This window comes from Bos indicus x Bos taurus, chromosome 7 (assembly GCF_003369695.1).
Source record: "Bos indicus x Bos taurus breed Angus x Brahman F1 hybrid chromosome 7, Bos_hybrid_MaternalHap_v2.0, whole genome shotgun sequence".
NCBI lineage: Eukaryota > Metazoa > Chordata > Mammalia > Artiodactyla > Bovidae > Bos > Bos indicus x Bos taurus.
The window spans coordinates 45,097,820-45,121,081 of record NC_040082.1 but is presented as its reverse complement, the minus strand read 5'-3'; the positions used below and the strand labels follow the sequence as shown (position 1 = coordinate 45,121,081).

General features: G+C 47.4%; 1 protein-coding gene across 1 annotated transcript in view; it reads left to right on the top strand.

The window, feature by feature from the left end:
* The window catches only part of GALNT10 (polypeptide N-acetylgalactosaminyltransferase 10), a 226,130-nt gene that overhangs the window by 177,414 nt on the left and 25,454 nt on the right, over nucleotides 1–23,262 (top strand). The window contains exons 5-7 of the mRNA XM_027545880.1: nucleotides 2,758–2,943; nucleotides 7,549–7,732; nucleotides 12,381–12,498. Of these exons, the coding sequence (XP_027401681.1) occupies nucleotides 2,758–2,943; nucleotides 7,549–7,732; nucleotides 12,381–12,498 (488 nt within the window). The remainder of the gene's footprint in view (nucleotides 1–2,757; nucleotides 2,944–7,548; nucleotides 7,733–12,380; nucleotides 12,499–23,262) is intronic.

Below are 23,262 nucleotides of genomic sequence, written 5' to 3'. Positions count from 1 at the left end.
GTACAACTTTTCGTGTGGATATATATGTTTTGGCTTTTATTTTAATTTTTAACTATTTATTTATTTTTGGCTGCACTGGGTCTTTGTTGCTGCACAAGGGCTTTCTCTAGTTGTGGTGAGCAGGATCTACTCTCTAGTTGCCGTGCATGAGCTTCTCACTGCGGTGGCTTCTCTTGTAGCGGAGCACGGGCTCTAGGGCACACGGGCTTCAGTAGTTGTGGCTCATGGGCTTAGTTACTCCATGGCCTATGAAATCTTCCTGGACCAGGGATCAAACCCATGTCCCCTGCATTGGCAGGCAGATCGTTAACCATCGGGCCACCAGGGAAGTCCAATATATATTTTCATTTCTCTTGGAAATATACCTAGGAGTAGAATTGCTGGGTTATATGGTAACTGTGTTCAATTGTTTGAGGAACTGCCAGACCGTTTTCCAAAGTGGCCACACCATTTTATTACACTCCCATAGACAGTATATGAAAATTCTTATTTCTCTACATCCTTGTCAATACTTGTTATTATCTTCCTTTTTCATCATAGCCATCCTAGTGGATGTGAAGTATTAATAGTATTTCATTAAGATTTTGATTTATATTTCCCTGGTGACTAATGATGTTGAGCATCTTTTCGTGTGTTTGGCCATTTCTGTATCTTTTTTCAAGAAGTACCTGTTCATATATCCTTTGCCCATTTTTAAAAATTGAGGTAAAATCCACATAATGTAAGGTTAACCATATTAAAATATGTAATACTCATGTTAAAGTACATGATTCATTGGCATTTAGCATATTCATAATGTTGTGCAACCATCACCTTTATCTAGTTTCAAAATATTTTTGTCACCCCCCAAAGGAAACCCCATACTTATTAAGTAGTTCCCCTCCACTCCAGTTCACGGTAATCACTGATCTGCTTTCCAGGTCTGGATTTACCTAATCTGGACTTTCGTACAAGTGGAATGCTATAAAATGTGATCTTTTGTGTCTGGCCTCCTTTACTTAATACAATGATTTCTAGGTTTGTGCATGTTGTGGCATGTATCAGCACTTCATTTCTTGTTATATGGATATATTCCACCTTTGTTTACCTATCTGTGAAATAATGGAAATTGGGGTTATTGTCACCATTTGGCTGTTGTGAACAATGTTGTTGTGAATGTTCAAGTAATCAGTAGATTTTTAGCTGTGCTGGATTCCTTGATCCCTTGCATTTCCATAAATTTTTGTATCAGCTTGTCAATTGTCAATTTCTGCAAAGAAGCCAGCTATGATTTTTGATCACATTGAATTTGTAGATCAACATAGGAGGTATTGCCATCTTAACAACATTAGGTCATCTGATCCATGAACATTGACTATTTTTCCATTTATTTTGATTGTTCATTTCTTTCAACAATGTTTTGTAGTTTTCAGAGTATACAGTTTGTACTTACTTTGTTAAATTTTAAGTGGTATTTTTACCATTTTAATTGCATTTTCAAATTGCTAGCAAGTAAGCTAGCCTATAGAAATACAGTTGATTTTTAAATGCTGACCTGTATCCTGAAATCTTTCTAAGTTTACCTGTTCTAGTTTTTTGTAGATTTCTGAAGATTTTCTGTGTAAGCAATCATTTAATCTATAGTCTTTCCAATCTTTATGCCTTTTCTTTGTCTTACCAATTGCACTGACTAGGAATTCTAGAATAGTGCTTAAGTAGAAAGAAAATGGAAAGCCTTTCTCCTGATCACAGGAGCAAAGCATTCAATATTTCACCATTAAATATGATATAAACTATAGGTTTTTTGTAGCCATACTAGTTTTCATAAAGGGGCCTAACCCTAATTAAAATCAAAAGACACTAATGTTAAAGCTGGCATTTTTAGTAGAAAGAGAATGTCTTTGAGATTTATTTATAACAGCTTTTCTAGGCATGGGCCAGAAGCCAGCCTACATTAGAATAAGCAAAAAGAGGAATTGGTTGTCATATGTAATAAGAACAACTAGGAGTCTATCTGCTTCAGGCACAGGGAGATCTGGAGAATCAAAATGTTATCAGGATAATGTCTCTCTTCATCTCTTCACTGTCTTTTTACTTGTTGACTTCAGTCTCAGCAGATCCTCCCAGCATCTCTCATCACCTCATTTTGCTAAAGATGTCAGAAGCAGCTCCAGACTTAGAGCCAACCAACCTAGTAACTCTAGTAAGAAAAATGGGCCTCATTGTTCAATAGTTCGGAAAAAAAAATTCTCAGGATTCATTGTTTGGACCAACTCGGGTCACATGTCCATCCCTGAACCAATCACTGTGGTCAAGGGAATGGAATGCCCTGATTGGCCAGGCCCAAGCCACACGCTCCACCTGCTGGGAACTAGGAGATGAGGTCAAACCCACCCAAGTCTGGAGGACTGAGAATAGGAGGGAAAAGGTAGTTTACCCCAAAAAAGAATCAAAGTATTGTTGCCAGGAAAATGAGGGAATGGGTCCAAGCCAGACATAAATCACAGCTGCTAACTCTGTCATACAGAAGTTCTCTCTGTGTTGCAAGTCTGGCACTAACACTGGCCCTCTTTAAACTTCACTTTCCCCCTTTGCAGTACACAGGTGGTGCTTCCTGCCCTTGTTGGCCCCATCTGAGAGACCCAGTAAGACAGTGTACCAGAAATCTGTCTAAACTGTAAAGTGCAGTGCACACGTAAAGAAGGGGGTCACAAGAATGATTACTCAGCAATTGTTCTTACCCACCTGTCCATCTTTTCTCTACTCTCTGTCTTGCAGAACACCTGAAGAAACCACTTGAAGACTACATGGCCCTTTTCCCCAGCGTGAGGATTCTCCGAACCAAGAAACGGGAAGGACTGATCAGGACCCGAATGCTGGGAGCCTCAGCTGCAACTGGGGATGTCATCACATTCTTGGACTCACACTGTGAAGCCAATGTCAACTGGCTCCCCCCCTTGCTAGGTAAGGGAGGCTTGCAAGGTGAAGTAGGCAGCCTGGAGTGTGCCAGTGGCCACCGGCCCCACCTTTTGCAGGGAGTCACCTACTGGGCTTCCCTTGCCTGCCTGAGATGCACCCAGCACTGTGCCGGGTGCCACGAGGGTGTCAGATCTTCAGGGGTGCTCAAAGTGACCTTACGAATCCATGCAGTCCTGCCCCTTCATTTTACAGAGGAGGAAGCTGGGACTTTGATAGGGGAAGTGACTTGCCCAGTGTCATAAAGCACGTTAGTGTTAGTGATATGACTGCTTCTCCCAAGTTACTTCAGGTGTTATTGGAAAGCAAGCCAAGACTGCCTACTTACAAGAACTAAATCTTAGCAGTAGGCATCTTGATTTGATGATGTAAGGGACATCATCGAATCAACTCAGAACAGTGGTTGTTCATTGCATTGCTACTGTGAGCCAAAAAAGCTGTAAGCTTTATCTCCAGGCCTCACAAAACCACACCAGGTCCAAAGTATCCCCTTTTTATATTAGAAGAGACTGAAGTTCTGAGATAATGAGTGACTCGCTAGTTCCCTTGGGCAAAAAGTGTCAAAGTCCCCATCTGTCTGACTCCAGAGTGTATCCTCTTTCAGGATTCCATACTGTCTGCCTAAGTTCATTTGCTCCTCAGGGAGTTTCTGACAGCTGTCAGGGAAGAGGTCCAGACAGGGGCAGCGTGATCCAAGAGTCCATTCACGCAACCTTGTGGGCAGGAGGGAGACCTGAAGCCAGGCTGCCAGGCAGTGAGGTGCCTCATGGCTGGTTGAAGAACCAGATCTGAATCCAGAGCTTTGAGGAAGGCAGTAAGCTGCTCCCAATAGGTAGATGCTGAAGAGGAAATCCCCTAGTGGGGCTGGTGGTCAGGTGAGGAACAGGGATGGAGGCAGATTGGGGAACATCTGTCAGTCCAGAGAGAAAAGTGAAAGCCTCAATAATAGATGAGTATGGGAATTCCCTGGTGGTTCAGTGGCTACGGCCTTTACACTCCCAATGCAAGGGACCCGGGTTCGATCCCTGCCCAAGTCAGGGAACTAGATCCTACATGCTGAAATTAAAAGCTCCTGAGTGCCAAGTCCTGCATGCAATAACTAAAACCAGGTGCAGCCAAATAAATAAATAAAATTAATTTGCAGGGCAGCAGCGGAGACGCAGACATAGACACAGACTTGTGGAGCCACCGGGGGAGGGAGAGGGCGGGACGAATGGAGAGAGCAGCCTTGACACATACAGCCTCCCATAGGCAACACAGACAGCCGGTGGGGATTACTGTATGACACGGGGAGCTCAACCCAGTGCTCTGTGACAGCCTAGACAAGGGAAAAGAAAAAAAATGGAGGGATATGCTCTCCATTAGAGAAAGCATAGAGAGCAAGGAGGACTCAAGATTAGGGCAAGCTTGAGCATGTATCAGAATCACCTAGAAGATTTGGTAAAACACAGAGTGCTGGGCCCAGCTCCAGAGTTGTTGGTTCAGGAGGTTGGGGTGGGGCCTGAGAAGCTGCATTCCTGACAACCCCTGGGTGATGCCAGTGCTGCTGGTCCAGGGACTACACTTCAGGGAGCACTATTTAGGCCCCCATGCAGAAGTGAGGACAGAAAGCAAATCCTACACCGATTAATGGGATAACCCAGCATATTTGTTTCCTAACACAGATCAACATGAAACTTTAGTATGAGATTATATGCTTCTGGCCCCAAGGGTCCAGGATCCCACTGGGTTAAGACATAACCCAGATTTTTCTGGTAAACTCTTTATTTCATTAAACCCAGAGGTCTAGATCTGCCTCTCATGACTGAAAGAGAACAAAAAAGGAAAAAAAAAACAAACCTCATTCTAAATACCCTAATTTATAGTCCTGAAAGAACATCCCATTTGGTGGGTCATTCAGTGACTCATAAAGAGAATGAAGTGGTAGGCACGATGCTGAGCTTGTGGTCCAAATAGCCTTAACTCTGTTTCTATGGAAATATATGAGGGTAATTTTCATAATCTACAGGCATACATGGAAGAAATACTCTTCCTCTTTTTTTCCTTTTTCCAATAGAAATGTGAACCAGTGGTGTAGATGTAAAAGTCTGTCCCTGCTAATATGAACAGCTGATATAGCCCACCTTGGCTTTTGTATCTGAAGCCATAAACATGCACAGTTCACTCTGCCTTCTTTGGAGAGTAGGCATTTCTGAGCCTGAGAAGGATTTAGCCCTCCCTTCCCCAAAGGCAAGCCACTCTTGATCATCATTTTCTTCATTTCTATCATCACCATCATCAGCAGCATCATGCCTCTGCAAGTCCCTTATCTTTTTAGGCCACAGCTATGTTTGAAGGTGACAGTTATATGGTAAAGGACACAGGCCAGGCATTATTATCCACGTACAGCAAATAAGAAAACTGAAGGGCAGAAAGAAGGAGGCTCCTGCTTCTGAGCTGCTCTCAGCAATCCTGGGCACAGAGGGCAATCCTGGGCACAGAGGATGTCAGCAGAGAAGGGGTCATCTGCTGGGCTAAGCCTCTTGGCCATATCATCCTGCTTGTTCTTCACAGAGACCCCACGTGGTAGGTGCTATCTTCCTCCGTTCTGTCAGCCAGGAAACCGGGGTTCAGAGGCACTAGATAACCTTTCCCAAGGTTATACTGTTCATAGGTGGCAAAACCAGGGTTTGGGCACCCTATCTCCAGGTGAGAACTGCACCATGGAATGCTGCCTGTCTGATGCCGCCGCCTTGACCTCACACTTCCCACAATGAGCCGGCATCCAGCAGAGCCTTGTTTTCTCAACCCACACCCTCCCTGGAAGGGAGGTCCCTCGCACAGCCATGAAGAATTAGGAAGGGAAGTGAAAGTCACTCAGTCGTGTATAACTCTTTGCGACCCCATGGGCTATGCAGTCCATGGAATTCTGCCAGCCAGAATACTAGAGGGGGTAGCCTTTCCCTTCTCCAGGGGATCTTCCCAACCCAGGGATTTCACCCAGGTCTCCTGCATTGTAGACAAATTCTTAACCAGCTGAGCCACAAGGGAAGCCCAAGAATACTAGAGTGGGTAGGCTTTCCCTTCCCCAGCGGATCTTCCAGACCCAGGAATTGAACTGGGGTCTCCTGCGTTGCAGGTGGATTCTTTACCAACTGAGCTATCAGGGAAGCCCTGTTAGGGAGAAAGAGCCCTTCCCTAGATCTTTCCCCAAGAAGATTCTTCAGCTTCCTTAAAAATTCCTAGGGAGCCTTCCACAGGGCAGATCCAAGCTCCACCCCAGGAGATCCTGATTCAGTGGGCCTGGGGCAGGCCAGCCCTGGGGGGTTGGGGGAAAACACTTAAACACACCCTGCGTGCTTCTGACACTGTTGGTTCCAGATCTATTCGTGGGGACACAGTGTCAAAAGCACCATTTTTCAAACTTTTATGACCGTGTGCCACAGTTAGAAATACACTGGGGATCTGTCAGTCCATTACACAAATGCACACACTGATGCAGTATGACTGAAATATTTCCAAAACAGTGCTTTCCCTCACCACCTAGAATGCGCCCTGATATTCAGTGATTCAATGTTTGACCCACCTATGGATTGTGTATTGCAGTTTAGAAAGACGAAACTTCCGCTTTCTCTCCTGGAAGAAAAATCCACTGTATAACTCAGTGAGTGAAGCTTGGGCCCTGGGCAGCTTCCAGCCTACCCTGGCCCTACCAAACTCCCCATTCCAAGCCTTGAACTTGATCCCTGGCCTAAGCAGCAAGGCAGCCCAGCACAGCCCACTTGCCCCGCATAGCAGATCGTCTGCCCCAGTCACTGGCTATCGTCAGGGCTTCTTGGCAGAAGGCTCACTGGAGGGCAGACAGTGAATTTTGTAGAGTCTGCGTCTTTCTGGCTTGAAAGGGACTTAGAGCCATTTTGAGGTTAAGACCCCCATTTGCCACCTTGGATCGCCTTGCAGGCAGAATTCCTGCATGGCCAAGGTCCACCAGGCCCTACTTGTCCTGAGGAGCTCATGGGATAGTCCTCTCACTCATCATCAGTTCCGACTGTTGGGAGAGGGGAACTGGCCTTTCTCGCAAGGACCATTTGTCCTCTGACGGCAGCCAGGAGGAGTTGAGGAGCTTCAGGGACAGGCGGTCTGCCATGAGGGGTAAGTGCTGGGGTGCCTGGATGCTGGGCCACAAGTCAAGAATCAGAATGGGGAGCCTGGCAGGGCCAGAACAGGGTCCTTCCCAGAAAGAAATTAATCTCTTTCCATAACAGTGCTGAGTATGATAGGAACCTGTGCTAAACATCTTCAAACGTTAACTGTATCCAATACTCCTGCGACCAGAGCCTCTTCTCCCCATTTCACAGAGGAGCACACTGAGGCTCGGAATGTTATTTGTGTTGCTGATCCAAGAACCCATCGTGGATGGCAGGATGGGCTGGGAGCCCTGGTCCATCTTACCTAAAGCTTGCACTCTTTCATCCTCATGGAGTCTCAAACTCAAGAATTCAGAGAAATCACCCAGGAAACATGTTAGAAATGTGAATAAGTTACAGAGCAGAATCATGCAGGTAGCTGCTTTCCCATCTAGCCTCCCTAACAGGCATCTCTTGGCTTCTTCAGACCGCATCGCTCGGAACCGCAAGACCATCGTGTGCCCAATGATCGATGTGATTGACCACGATGACTTCCGGTACGAGACGCAGGCAGGGGATGCCATGCGGGGCGCCTTTGACTGGGAGATGTACTATAAGCGGATCCCCATCCCTCCAGAACTACAGAAAGCTGACCCCAGCGACCCATTTGAGTAAGTATGAGTTACCCAGGCCAGCCCCAGTGGCTGACCCCAGGGACCCCTCCTAATGCACGCAGAACTCAGGATCGCCACCTCCCCCAAAAGTCCAGTGTAGGGGGGTGGGGCAGACCTCCCCAACCAGAAGCACAATCCCTCCCAGCTTGTCACAGAGCTTTGGCTCATGGACCACCAAGCTGGTCACTTCTTCTTTGCCTACCCCAAGACTGGCAGCAGGGGCGGCAAGCCTGGCGCCCAGTTGTAGTCGTCACCGTCCCCGCTGTCATTGTCATTGTCACCACCATGTTGGTGTTTTCAGTCGCTAAGCTGCGTCTGACTCTTCGTGACCCCATGGACTGCAGCGTACCAGGCTTCCCTGTCATTCACCATCTCCCGGAGTTCAAACTCATATCTGTTGAGTCGGTGATGCCATCCAACCATCTTATCCTCTGTCACCCCTTTCTCCTCCTGCCCTCAATCTTTTCCAGCATCAGAGTCTATTCCAGTGACTTGACTCTTCTCATCAGGTGGCCAAAGTATTGGAGTTTCAGCTCCAGCATCTGTCCTTCCAATGAATGTTCAGGGTTGATTTCCTTTAGGATTGACTAGTTTGATCTCTTGCAGTTCAAAGGACTCTCGAGAGTCTTCTCCAGCACCACAAGTCACCACCATTTACCACACATTTTCTAAGTGCCAGTGCAGTGCTGAGCACACTACACACTGATCCTTTTAACCCCAACAGCCATGTGTAGTAAAAACTATCATCCGTGTTTTCCATGTGGGGACACCAGGGCTCCACGAGGAGCCTGTCCAGGTCCCACAGCTGTGAAGGGGCAAAGGCTTAATGCCATGTAGGTCTGACTGCCCCTGGAGCCAGCTTTCCCATCCATCCTCTTGGAAGTATCAGGGAAGTAATAGTTTGTCCCCCAGTGGAAGACTGGGAGCACGGGACTAGACCCATCACATCCTGGAATGTGAGCACTGGAGGGAACCAACAGGTCATGGGCTCCAAGCCCTTGCAGAAGAGAAGACTCGGGTCCCAGGACAGGGAAGGCTTCCCTGGGCACACCATGGGCTAGCAGCTGAGCCTGTCCCTGTCTGGTCCCCTGAGCTCCAGAAGGGTCTTTCTGACTGAGGGAGTCAGTCAGCTCACCATCCCAGCTGTCACATGAGCCCCTCCAGCTCTCCTGCCAGAGGTGTGGGAAGATCTCTGGGCGTGAAGCCGAAGTCCAGCCTTTCCTGCTGGATTAGTTTGCTGATCAGTTTCCTAATTATCACTGCAGTAATAACTTACCACATCTTACTGGTTCATCAAAACAGCACAGATTCATTCTCTTCAAGTTCTGGTGGTCAGAAGTCTGAAAGGGTCCTCCTGGACTAAATCACAGCGTCGCTGGGCTGTATTTCCTTGAGATGCTCCAGGAAGGGACCCGTTCTCATGCCCTTTCCAGCTCCCAGAGGCTGCTCTAGAGAACACCTGGATGCTGGGAAACATTGAAGGCAAAAATAAATAAATCTTTAAAAAATCCAATTTATAAAAAGGAGGAGGAGAAAGAAGTGTGAGGAGGAAGAAGACGAGAAAGAGGAAGAAGGAGAAGAAGAACCACCACTACCCGGGCTGTCCCCGAGTCCAGTAGCACCAGAGTCTCTGGGTGGGGATCCAGCCATCCACTGGGTGATGCTGACACGTGGACACAGTTGAGCACCACCGGCCCAGATGCTTCCCAAGGGACACTCCATCCTTTGTACCCTCCGATTCCTTCCATAAGTCTCTCTTCTGTATGAGTTTTGTCCTAGGCTACAAAGAAATCCTGGTCATTTTCTGCACTCCTCCCTACGGTGCCCAGCAAGTGGGCACGCCACAGGCACAGTGCCATGTCATGGTATTTGAAAGACACTGGCTCCGGTGGCAGCTCATCCACTTACAAACTACATGCCCTTGAGCAGAGTATAGAGCATTTCTGAATTTCAAATTTCTCCTTGTGAAAAGAGAGCTAGTAATAGGGCTTTGTGAGAGCTGGAGATAGTGTTGGTGAGATGAGTGGCACCCACTGGACGCTTAGGACTGTTGTAATTATGACTGTTGAACATGGCAGGAAACAGACCAGGCTGGAGAAGAGGCCTCCCTCTGGAGGCAAAACCCTTGAGCATCCAAAATGCCTCACAGCTAATATCCTGCCTTTTCCACAGCCCCTGCTGCTGGCATCCACCCAAACTCATATTTTTGTGCAGTCTTAGGTTTGATTTTCCATGAAGCACTGAGTCAGAACCACTCTCTGCCCCTCCAGGCATTACGGCTCCAGCCAGAAAAACCCAAACTCCACAACCTTCATAAGACAGAAGAAAGCTGACACTAATAACACCTTAGTTTCCTACAAGACTGAATGCTTTCAAAATTATAGCAGCAGTGTGAGCTAGGAAGAGTAGCTGTACGTCCTTGTGTAGATGGGGAAACGGGCTCAGAGAGGTTAAGTCAGTGCTGCCCTGGAGAAATACAGTGCGACTCACATATGTGCTTCTCAGTGTCCTCAAAGCCACGTTTAAAAAAGATAAGGAGAAGCAGATAAAATTCATTTTACTACTTCCATTTTATTTAACCCAGTATGTTTAAAATGTTCTTATTTTAACATGTGACCAACACTTTGAAATTATTAATGAGATCTTTTCTGTTCTTTTTCTTCATATTAAGTCTGGGAACTCCAGTGTGTATCTCACGCTGCCAGCACCTCCCAGTTCAGACCGGCCACACTTCAAGTGTCAGTAGCCACGTGTGGCCCCCATACTGGGCAGCGCAGGATTCTGGGGTTACACTCTCTGTCCCAGGTCCCACCGTGGGTTAGGGAGAGCTGCAGTTGGACTGAGGATTTCCTTGTTTCTGACCCCAAGTCCTGTTCACTCATCGCCTACTTCTGGATTGTTCCTTCCCAAGAGGAAGCAGTGTATTATAGCTACATGGGGTGTGGCCGCAGCACAGATTAGAAGCTCAGATCCCAGAGGTGCTGCTTGGTAGCTGTGGAGCCTTGAGCACGTCACCTGTCAGGACTCTGGTTTCTGCGTGCATAAAATGGGGTAATGATAACAGGGCCTTGTGAGGTCAATGGGAGGAATAAATTCATTTTAGTAATAAATTAGTTCAGTGCAGCAGTGGGCAGACCCGAGCCCTAGAAGGATCCAGGGAATCCCTCCTGAGGGTCCCCTCATGTGCTGTCCAGGCCTGTCTGCTGCAGGAAGCCTGGCGAGGCGGGTGGGGCACTTCAGTGCTTTCCTAATCAGTCCACTTCCCTGAGCCTGCAGTTCCCAAGGCCAGGAGGGTTGTGGAGGCTGCTCCTGCAATGGATTTTCTTTATGTATGTGCGTGCCAGGCCACTCAGTCATGTCTGACTCTTAGCGAGCCCATGGACTGTAGCCTCCCAGGCCCCTCCGTCCATGGGATTTTCCAGACAAGAATACTGGAGTGGTTGCCATTTCCTTCTCCAGGGGATCTTCTTGACCCAAAGATTGAAGCCATGTCTCCTATATTGGCAGGCAGATTCTTTACCACTGTGCCACCTGGGAAACCCAGTTTTCTTTTTTTTTTTTTTTTTGAGGGTTTGAAGTTGGAGCCAGACATGAGCACAACCACTCAGAGAGGTTTTCATGCAGTAAATGCTGGTGGCCCCTCCCAGGGGGACTGGGGGAGGCCACACCCCATGCACGATTGACCATCTCAGTTCCTGGGCTCATGGTTTCCCTCCCTTCTCTCCCCCAGCTCCACTTTGTCCATACCCACTTCAAATGCCACCCCTCTGAGCACTCTTCCTCGACTCTTGCCCCAGCCTCTCTCCTCACCCCCAAAATATGTAGGCAGAGGTGCCCTCCTTTCCTGTAGTGCTGGTTGCACCTCCAGAGGCCCTCGTTACACCCAACCTGCCTTCTGCACCCTCCCATCCTGAGGTGGCCACCCTGCTACACTGACATCCCCTGCAGATTCAGCCTGACCCCGATTGACCTCCAGATTCTTCCAGCCTCTGCTCCTCAGCTGGCACTCAATGAATGAACTAATGAGTGAATGAATGAGTAGAGGAATCTCATCCCAGTTTAACTGCAAGAACAAGGACTGTGGCTTCTTTTGTAAACTCTCAGCAGAAAAGCATGCCTATGCTGGGCTTGGAAAGTAAGAATCATCAAATCATCTCATCCAAAAACACAGAACCTAAGCTCCATCCCCCAGAGATTGTTGTCTAGGTCTGGAGTCAGACCCAGGAAGCTGTGTGTGTTTTCATCTCTCTCAGGCATTCTATAGCCTAGACAGGCTTAGAAAGACCTAATCCAAACCATTTAACCAGTGGGAGAACTGGAGATAGAGAGAGAGACATGGAGATATATAGAAATATGATGGAGCTACAAGGCCCACAGAGGGAAAACACTATGATTCCATTCCACAAGTATTCTTAGGTGTTAACCATGTGAAGGAGTCTGAGGTCCACTGGTTAAAACATAGCATTTATGAAGAAGGAAGAAAGCCAGGGGCTGCACTCAGAAGGGCTTTGGATTCCCTGCTGGACACGAGGGCTATGTTGATGGAGCAGTGGGAAATGGCATCCCTGGGGAAACAGCAGCATCCAAGAGCGGGATACACACCACCAGGACGTCCGCTCTTCACACCACCTTCTTCTTCCCGCAGGTCTCCCGTGATGGCCGGTGGACTGTTCGCCGTGGATCGGAAGTGGTTCTGGGAGCTGGGTGGGTATGACCCAGGCTTGGAGATCTGGGGAGGGGAGCAGTACGAGATCTCATTCAAGGTAAGCCAGCCCCTGGAAAAACCCCCAATCCTGGCAGGTTGCCTGCCTAGCAGTGTCTGAGCCTGGGGAGACTGTGGAGGCCTCAGGTTCTGCAGCCCATCTGCTCAATGTTTGCATCATCCCTTCTTAGATGATAGTTTAGAATAGGACAGCCCTCACTTCACTGAAGAGATGGTGTGTCTCCCATTGAGACGGCCAGCACACCAGCAGAGGGGAAGAGAGAGCCAGTTGAGCAGGACACATAGGCTGGTGGGAAGCTCTGCTCTGAGAACTATCCCCCGGCCTCACAGAGGCCAACTTGTCCTTAGTGGTTTCTGGCCACATGTCTCAAGTTTTGCCTTTGTGCCTGTCCCTGCTGGAGTTGGATATACAGAAACCAGGGGCTAAGAGCTCGAGTTGTGGCATCAGAAAAGCCTGGGCTCCAATCCCAGCATCACTACTCAGAAGCAGTGTGACTTTGGGCAAGTTAGATTACCTCTCTGAGCTTTCTTTCCTCATCTAAGAGGATAATAAGACTACCTACCTTACAGAACTTTTGTGAAGATTAAATTAGATAATATCTAGAAAATGGTTAGCACCCAACCTGGGGACACAGCCACTAATTAATAACTGGTAGAAATAATTAAAGAGTTGGAGAATAAATATTTACTATAACCTATTACAGCAATCCATGGGCTGTAGAATCTCTGATAACGGTAGTAAAGGAGACAATGGTTACTAGTTAACTACCCAAACTTCTGAGGCCAACTTCTGCCCCTTTTTGTTGGATTTTTGTATTGATCTCAAGTGAAGAATGAAGGCTTTGTCCATCGGTAGGGAAGACTATCGTGTCTCGTGCCCCTGTGTCGGCTAGGGCCTGCTTCTAACACACCTGGAACCCTTGGTAAGATATATCCCCAGCCCATGAGGAATGACCAGCAGCATTACTGGGCTGAGTCCTGTGAACGCACAACCCTGATTCCACCGAGTCTAACATCTACTTCCTAGGCAAAGGACCATTGTCACACACACAACAATTAAGGTTTTGGTGCTAGGGTTAGATTGCCTAGGTCAGATTGTAGCTCTGCTCCTTTGTACCAACTGTGTGATCTTGGACAAAGAGTCCTTATCCATCTGAACCTCAGTTTCTACTTCCATAAAATGGGTATAGTGACCCTCTAATCTTCACAGGGTTGTTGAGAGGATTAAATAAGACCATTCTTGTTAGGTGCTTCTCAGTAAATATCCTAAAATAATGAAATAATAAATAATGAAAAATTATTTTCATTATTGTCATTGTCACTGCCACTGGGTGAGCAGTTCAGAACTGGGGGACATTAATTCTTCAGCCACCTGATGCAAAGAACTGACTCGTTGGAAAAGACTCTGCTGCCAGGAAAGATTGAAGGCAGGAAGAGAAGGGGATGACAGAGGATGAGATGGTTGGATGGCATCACCGACTCAATGGACATGAGTTTGAGTAAGCTATGGGAGTTGGTGATGGACAGGGAAGCCTGGCATGCTGCAGTCCATTGTAGTCCATGGGGTTGCGAAGAGTCGGACACGACTGAGCGACTGAACTGAACTGAGCAAGAAAATAACCTAGAATTCTGAAACATTATTTTGGTTTGAAAAACAGTCTTTTTCCATTTTACCTTCAGATTTCTGAAGTTATCTCCCATAAGGGAGCCAGCCTTTAAATAAAACTAATATTAAAATCCAGGGGTAACATTAAAAGTATTTAGCAATCATGATGGCACCAGCCAGTCAGAGCGATGCCAGCTGTCAAAAAGCATCCATCCACTCTGGTGTGCAGCAACTCAGGTGCCTGGATCAGAGCTGGCAGGACCCTGTGCAGAGCCCTTCACACGTGTTGTCTTATTTAATCCTTACAACAGCCCTAGGAGGGTGGTATCATTATTATACCCATTTCACAGGGAGGCAAGTGGAATTCAGACCAAGGTCCCACACATTTAGAACTAACAGAACCAGGACATGAAGCCAGGCCTGCCTGACTGCAGGGTCCGCGCTCTGACCTGCTGTGTTGTACAGGCCTCTGCAGGGACGTGAGAGCACTTGAGAGGAAAATTAGCCTGAGAGATTTCTCTGCCATCTCTTACTTCCTTCTCAGTTTTTGCCTCCTCCTGGGGGCAGTTAACCCCCTCTTGGGGTTAATTTACTAGACGACTCTACAGCATCTCAGTGAATTGAATTAGTAAACAGTCTAAGTCAAAAATAGTTTTGCTCTCCCAACCTTAACTCTGATCCACCAGTAGAGGCTGCCCCTTACTGTGTGAATATATATTGTGAGGCTACGTTCAGAAAAGGAGTGGTGATTGATTAGTGATGTCTGCCATGGGTGCAGGTTTGGTGGATGACAGCATGTATGTCATTTATAGTATCTCTACTGCTGCTGCTAAGTCACTCATCCTTCTGGGCTCAGCCTATCTTATGTCTCCTCTTAGCCTTACCTGAGCTCCCAGTGATGATTAAGGGCCACCCCAGTGTCGCTCCCAGCATGTCTCCGAATTCCTCCCACTGACATGACCCAAAGATTGACCTGTCTCCCCAACTACACTCTGAGCTCCCTGGAGGCAGGGAGGGAGTCTTGTTCATCTCTGTACCCTAGTTCCTGGCCCATCATAGGTGTTTTAAATACCTGTTGCTGCTAAGCTGCTGCTAAGTCACTTCAGTCACGTCCGACTCTGTGCAACCCCATAGACGGGAGCCCACCAGGCTCCCAGGGACGGGTGAGCCTGATGGGCTGCCATCTATGGGGTCACACAGAGTCGGACACAACTGAAGCATCTCTAGCCCATGCAATTTAGTTTTCCAAATGCCACATCCTTACAGGTACAGTAGAATCACACATAAGGCATCAGAAGAGTTTTAACTTCACAGTTCCTCAGTTTACCAGTTAAACCTAACTTACAAAGTTTGTTTCCACAAATGGACACATCAGAGTTCTGAGTTCTCAGAATATGAACTTCAACAATGTAATAATCTTTGTTTGTTGTATCCTAAGAACCAAAAGGATTGCCTGACAGGGAGAAAGCACTTAATAAATAGTTGTTGGTTGACTACTCAGAGCAGGTGTGTCATTGCCCGAACCAACCTCCCTGGTCAGAAAGTCCCCCTTCAGAAAGTCTGTGGAGAGTGGCGATGGTAGAGAAAGGAGCACGAAGGAATTTCTGAACCCAAAATGATCTCATTCTGTGCCTTTCAAAGACCCATCTGATGATGCTCACCAGGCAATAATGGCAGAACAAATGGCATTCTCCCCCCATGGTTTATTTACAAAAGACTCAGTAATGGGTGATGAGGTCTCTCATCCAGGAAGGGGAGGGAGGCTGGCTCCTGTTTCCAGTTGATCCACTCCGGAGAGGAAATGAGACTGTGTGATGAGGAGTCCCCCAGGTCTGGGAGGGCCCCTTCTCTCTCGGGCTATGGAGCTGGCAGCAGCCCCTCTGCCAGCATGCTGTCTCCCAGGCAGGCTTGCCCACAGCACTGAGGGCACAGGGGGGCCCAGTGGTCTGCCTGAAATGCCGGGTGTTCAGTTTCAGCCAGAGCAGGGCATTTACAAAGGGCCAAATGGCCTCTGATAAATCTCTGCTGGGCCCCCTTTTCTTTTTGGTGACAGAGAAGAGAGACCGGTCTGAAAGGCATGAGTGTATTTTCAGAAATTAAGATAAATTGATACATGCCATCAGGGCTGATGGATTAATAATTTGGCTCCAATTTCAGACCAGGCCATCTATCCTGATGGGAAAACCCTACAAAAGATGTTCCGAAGGCTCTGAAATTTCTGGAGGAGTCATTAACTCTTCTTCTTCTTTTCTCTCTTAGTCAACACCTTTTGTTTCTAAAAGGCACAGTCACATTATGAGAGTTCTCCTGCCTGGCAGTTACACTCTTCCCAGTTCTGATGGTCAGATAATTCTTTAACCCTGTAGCCTGGCCTGCACCCACCTCCACGAGCTGCTGACCATTCCTTGCTTTCTCTCCACCCTCCTCCCCAGTGCACTAGTCTGGACTCTTAGTAACAGATAACCAATATCCTGGTCAATCTGGCTTAAGCAAAAAAAGGTCAGAATTGATTGGCCCACACAACTGAAATTCCAGGGTAGATCCTCCAGGTCCAGCTAGATCCAGAGACTAACCCATCTTATTTAGGCTCCATCTCCCTTAGTCCCTCAGCTCTGCTTTTATCTGAGTTGGCTTCCCTCTCAAGCAAGCTTTCTTTCATGGAAATACCCAGCAGCCCAGTGGGAAGAGTTTCTGTTTCCCATCATTCCTATAGTAGGTCCCCAAGTCAAGTCTCATTGACCTTCTGGTTCCTCGCTCATCCCTGAGGAGTATTCTGATTGGTCAGATGCTGTCTGAATCTAGTTGGTCACATGCCCATCCCAGAATCAGGAAGGTGGGATGAGCTGGTTCCCCAAAGGAAAGTCTGGGCACTGTGTGCAGAAGAGGTGGTACAGGGCAAACCACAGAGGTCCACCTTACCCAGCCATATGGGATGCTCACAAGCCTCAGGCTCTCAGGCTTTGCCATCTTTAGGGGCATGCACTATTCGTTCTTCCTGAAACACCCTTCCTTAGTCTGGCCAACCCACACTCATCCTTCTGGGCTCAGCCTATCTTATGTCTCCTCTTAGCCTTACCTGAGCTCCCCGTGATTAAGGGCCAGCCCAGTGTCGCTCCCAGCATGTCTCTGATTTCCTCCCACTGACATGACCCAAAGATTGACCTGTCTCCCCAACTACACTCTGAGCTCCCTGAAGGCAGGGAGGGAGTCTTATTCATCTCTGTACCCTAGTTCCTGGCCCATCATAGGTGTTTTAAATACCTGTTAGTGGCATCAATTCCTGTCTGATATACTTTCTTCATCCTGCCCTTCCCAGCCTGACATCTCCATCTTTGTGTACTGGCGGTGTGATGAGAAAGGCACTCAGTGAGAAAGCAGGGCACTGGCTTCTCATCTCTGCCACCTGTCCACCTGGAGACAGGGCCAGTCGCTTGACCTCTCTGGCCCTCCCATCCCACATGATACTGATGGAGTTTTCCTTCCTACCCAAGATAGACTCAAATAAGATGCTGTAGAGAAAGCCCTTGGCCTTACATGAGCATGAGAGTGGTTTGGATTAGAGGTGGTGGTGGGAGGATGAGCCAGAAGGGGACTACACAGCATCCTCAGGAGGCTGAGGTTAGAATGTCTTCAACTCTGAGCTCCTGGAGAAGCGAAGTGTCCACAGGACCATGTGGCTGAGCTGGTGTGAGAAAGACATGGGCTTTGGGGCAATGAAAGTGGGCATATCTTTTTTTTAGCAATTTGGCAAAATCTGTTACATTTCAAAGCAAGCACATTCGTTGGCCCAAAATTCCACCCTCAGGAGTTTAGCTGAGAGAGACAGAGCAAAGATCAAGGCAAGAGCTATTTGTTGAAATGTTACTTACCAGAGGTGAAGACTGAAGATGACCTTTAGTGTGAGTCCTTAAGGGATATGTAAGTTAGAGCACATCCCAGCAGTGAAATATTATATAAAAAAAGTTCAGTTGCTCAGTCATGTCCAACTCTTTGCAACCCCATGAATCACAGCACACCAGGCCTCCCTGTCCATCACCAACTCCCGGAGTTCACTCAAACTCATGTCCATCGAGTCGGTGATGCCATCCAGCCATCTCATCCTCTGTCCCCTTCCCCTCCTGCCACCAGTACCTCCCAGCATCAGGGTCTTTTCCAGTGAGTCAACTCTTCTCATGAGGTGGCCAAAGTATTGGAGTTTCAGCTTCAGCATCAGTCCTTCCAAAGAACACCCAGGGCTGATCTTCTTTAGGATGGACTGGTTGGATCTCCTTGCAGTCCAAGGGACTCTCAAGAGTCTTCTCCAACACCACAGTTCAAAAGCATCAATTCTTCGGCGCTCAGCTTTCTTCACAGTCCAACTCTCACATCCAGACATGACCATTGAAAAACCATAGCCTTGACTAGATGGACCTTTGTTGGCAAAGTAATGTCTCTGCTTTTCAATATGCTATCTAGGTTGGTCATAACTTTCCTTCCAAGGAGTAAGCGTCTTTTAATTTCATGGCTGCAGTCACCATCTGCAGTGATTTTGGAGCCCAAAAAAATAAAGTCTGACACTATTTCCACTGTTTCCCCATCTATTTGCCATGAAGTGATGGGACCAGAGGCCATCATCTTCATGTTCTGAATGTTGAGCTTTAAGCCAACTTTTTCACTCTCCTCTTTCACTTTCATCAAGAGGCTTTTTAGTTCCTCTTCACTTTCTGCCATAAGGGCAGTGTCATCTGCATATCTGAGGTTATTGATATTTCTCCCGGCAATCTTGATTCCAGCTTGTGCTTCTTCCAGCCCAGCGTTTCTCATGATGTACTCTGCATAGAAGTTAAATAAGCAGGGTGGCAATAAACACCTTGATGTACTCCTTTTCCTATTTGGAACCAGTCTGTTGTTCTATGTCCAGTTCTAACTGTTGCTTCCTGACCTGCATATAGGTTTCTCAAGAGGCAGATCAGGTGGTCTGGTGTTCCCATCTCTTTCAGAATTTTCCACAGTTTATTGTGATCCACACAGTCAAAGGCTTTGGCATAGTCAATAAAGCAGAAATAGATGTTTTACTGGAATTTTCTTGCTTTTTCGATGAGCCAGTGGATGTTGGCAATTTGATCTCTGGTCCCTCTGCCTTTTCTAAATCCAGCTTGAACATCAGGAAGTTCACGGTTCACGTACTGCTGAAGCCTGGCTTGGAAAATTTTGAGCATTACTTTACTAGCGTGTGAGATGAGTGCAAATGTGCGGTAGTTTGAGCATTCTTTGAGATTGCCTTTCTTTGGGATTGGAATGAAAACTGACCTTTTCCAGTCCAGTGGCCACTGCTGAGTTTTCCAAATTTGCTAGCTTATTGAGTGCAGCACTTCCACAGCATCATCTTTCAGGATTTGAAATCACTCAACTGGAATTCCATCACCTCCACGAGCTTTGTTCGTAGTGATGCTTTCTAAGGCCCACTTGACTTCACATTCCAGGATGTCTGGCTCTAGGTGAGTGATCACACCATCGTAATTATCTGGGTCGTGAAGCTCTTTTTTGTACAGTTCTTCTGTGTATTCTTGCCACCTCTTAATATCTTCTGCTTCTGTTAGGTCCATACTATTTCTGTCCTTTATCGAGCCCATCTTTGCATGAAATTTTCCCTTGGTATCTCTAATTTTCTTGAAGAGATCTCTAGTGTTTCCCATACTGTTGTTTTCCTCCATTTCTTTGCATTGATCGCAGAGGAAGGCTTTCTTATCTCTCCTTGCTATTCTTTGGAACTGTGCATTCAGATGCTTATATCTTTCCTTTTCTCCTTTGCTTTTCTCTTCTCTTCTTTTCATAGCTATTTGTAAGGCCTCCTCAGACAGCCATTTTGCTTTTTTGCATTTCTTTTCCATGGGATGGTCTTGATCCCTGTCTCCTGTACAATGTCACGAACCTCTGTCCATAGTTCATCAGGCACTCTGTCTATCAGATCTAGTCCCTTAAATCTATTTCTCACTTCCACTGTATAATCATAAGGGATTTGATTTAGGTCATACCTGAATGGTCTAGTGGTTTTCCCCACTTTCTTCAATTTAAGTCTGAATTTGGCAATAAGGAGTTCATGATCTGAACCACAGTCAGCTCCCGGTCTTGTTTTTGCTGACTGTATAGAGCTTCTCCATCTTTGGCTGCAAAGAATATAATCAGTCGGATTTCATTGTTGACCGTCTGGTAATGTTCATGTGTAGAGTCTTCTCTTGTGTTGTTGGAAGAGGGTGTTTGCTATGACCAGTGTGTTCTCTTGGCAAAACTCTATTAGCCTTTGCCCTGCTTCATTCCGTACTCCAAGGCCAAATTTGCCTGTTACTCCTGGTGTTTCTTGACTTCCTAATTTTGCATTCCAGTCCCCTCTAATGAAAAGGACATCTTTTTTGGGTGTTAGTTCTAAAAGGTCTTGTAGGTCTTCATAGAACCGTTCAACTCAGCTCATAAAAAAAGTTAGATGCACACAAAACTAAATTTTAAAAGATATGAAAGTTTGTGATTATATATATATATATATATATAGTCTCATGTTTAGTATTCAAAAATGTGACAAATGCAGGGCCCTGGTGGCTCAGTGGTAAAGAATCTGCCTGCCAATGCAGGGGACACGGCTTCAGTCCCTGGTCCGGGGAGATCCCAGATGCTGAGGGACAACTCAGCCCTGCTTAAGCCCTCAGCCCTAGAGCCTGTGCTTCGTGACAGAATCCACTGCAATGAGAAGCCTGCACAACATCATGAAGAGAAGCCCCTCTTCGCCACAACTAGAGAAAGTGTGCCTGCAGCAATGAAGACCCAGTGCAGCCATAAATAAATACATATATCTCTTTTTTTTAATGTGACAAATACAAACAAACAAACAAAAAAGAGTTTGAGTATTGTTACACCAGCTGAAGTTTACTGAGCACTCATAACATTGCATGGTTGGAGCAGGGTTTTCAGCCTTGTCCTCTGACTTCAGACCGAGCCTCTGCCCTGCTGTCCTCTGACCCCTGGTGCCTCAAAGGTTTCCCATCGCCTTGTGGCATCTGGGGTGGAAGGGCCGCAGTGAGGCTGTCCCTTCCTACCCATGTGTTTCCGCAGCATTGAATGTGTTTATCATCACACATATCACTTCTAGAATCAGGAGAGAAATTAAGATTTAACAATAAGGAAAAACTGTTATTTTTTTCAACCCTCTTGACCCACCCCTCCCCACATACCTCCCAGTGCTTTGTTAGGGCCATTTGCCAGTTCAGGGAGGAGTTTCCTCCAAGTGAGGCCTACAGAGAAGGGAGCCACAGTGAGGAGCCCCTAGGGAAGGATGGAGCCCCCTAAGTACAGGATCCACTCCAGCAGGCAGAGGTAGCAGCCCCCTGCTCTGGGAGAGTGAGATGGAGACCCTCTGAGGTCCTCTTGGGGCAGGATCAGCTGAGCAAGGGAGTGACAGAGAGCCACACGAGGGGACCAGGAAAGCCTTGTTCCCAAAGGGAAACCCACACGTCCAAACAGAGGCAGGAGGCCTCCAGGGTGGGGTTTGCTTAGTCCAACACTGATACAGTCACCAAAGGCCAAGCCAGTCCCAGACTGCCTTGTGCAGATTTAGAAAACTCCAGACCTTGCTTCCATAGAGCTCATAGCGTCATCAGGAGGATTCAGTGGAACACAGTGTGTGAAAAGAAAGCAGAACACACAGCAGAAACCGGTGAGGGGTGGGGGCTGTGACCTGATGCCTGAGCACTGGAAGGTGGCAGAGCCAGGGCCGAACTCCAGATGTCCCGACTCAGCCCAGCGCTTATCTCACTCCACCTGGAGGGAGGGGGCAGCCTAGAGCAAGACCCCAGAAGTCAGAACCAACCCCAAGGGGGTTAAGTTGCCACCCGGGAGGGCGTTTGGGGCCCCCACGCAAGTGCCAGCCTGCCGTCACCTGTCCCAGCCCTTCCACCGTCCCATCCAGCCCCCACTGACTCAGACCAGTTGCAGCATCTCTGCCGGGAATCCAGCGCTGGCTCCTTCCTTCGTGGGATTATCTGAGGAGGCTGGGAATTTGCTCTGCTGCGTGCAGCGTTTTCCTCCTGGCCATGTGTACCCAGACTTTCTAAGAGCTGTCTGCCGGGAACAGGGAGGCATTCTGCCCCTGACTTTGAGCAGCCATTTGAGATTCCATGAATGTCTCTGTCTGTAGGCAGCTGCCCCTCCCACCATGCCTCCAGGAAAAAGGCTCGGAGGCTTAAGGGTCGCCTGTGGTACATCACTCCTTAACCAGCACACAGCCATCTCTTCCTGCTTCAGTCTTTTATCACTAAAAATGGCAATAATAACTTCTTCAGAGGTTATAAAAACTAAATGGCATAAAACGTTTGGCCTAGAGACAGACAAAAAGAAGGCAGTCAGTGAGTGGTAGCTGTTTGGATCAAAACCTTCATGTTAAAAAAGGAGGCAGAACAGCCCGGGGATAAAGTACATTGGCTTTGGAATCACACCACCTGTGTTCTGGTACAAGCTCCATCAGCTCGTGGCTGTGTGACCTTGGGAAAGTGACTTAACCTCTCTGGATTTCTTCATCTGTAAAGTGGCAATAGAATGACCCTTACTTCATAGGGTGGGTGTGAGCACGATATTAGTCAAAATGTGTTAAAAGCTTAGCTCAGCTCCTGGCACATTATAAATAATCAATTATGATAGCTGTTAATGTCACATTGTGGTCATTGTGTATGGGCTGCGGTTGTAGGAAGACAGGAGTGGGAGAAGCTTTGAGGCTGGCGAGAGAGAGGCCAGAGACCTTGGCTCCAAGCCCAGCTCTGAAATGAACTCCTGGTGAGACCTGGGACAGCTCACCTGCCCTTTGGGCTGAACCTTTATTTCCTCACTGAAAGGACACAAATAACCCCAAACTCACAGCGCTGTCTAAAGACATAGTGTGAACTGGCATTACCACCATCCTGAGAAGGGCTGTCTCTAATCCAGCATAAGCTAAGCTCATTCTCAAAGTGTGGTCCCCAGCCCAGCAGCACCAGCATCACTGGGAACTTGTCAGACATGTAAATTCCCAGACTCCACGCAGACTTGCTGAGTCAGACATTGTAGGAGTGGGGCCCAGCAGTCCGTGTTTTAGCAAGCTCCCCCAGTGATTCTGATGTTCACTCAGGATTGAAAATTATGGCTGTAATGCATCGGTGAGATCTTACAGAGTGGAGGCTCAGGCTGGGGTGTGAAAAG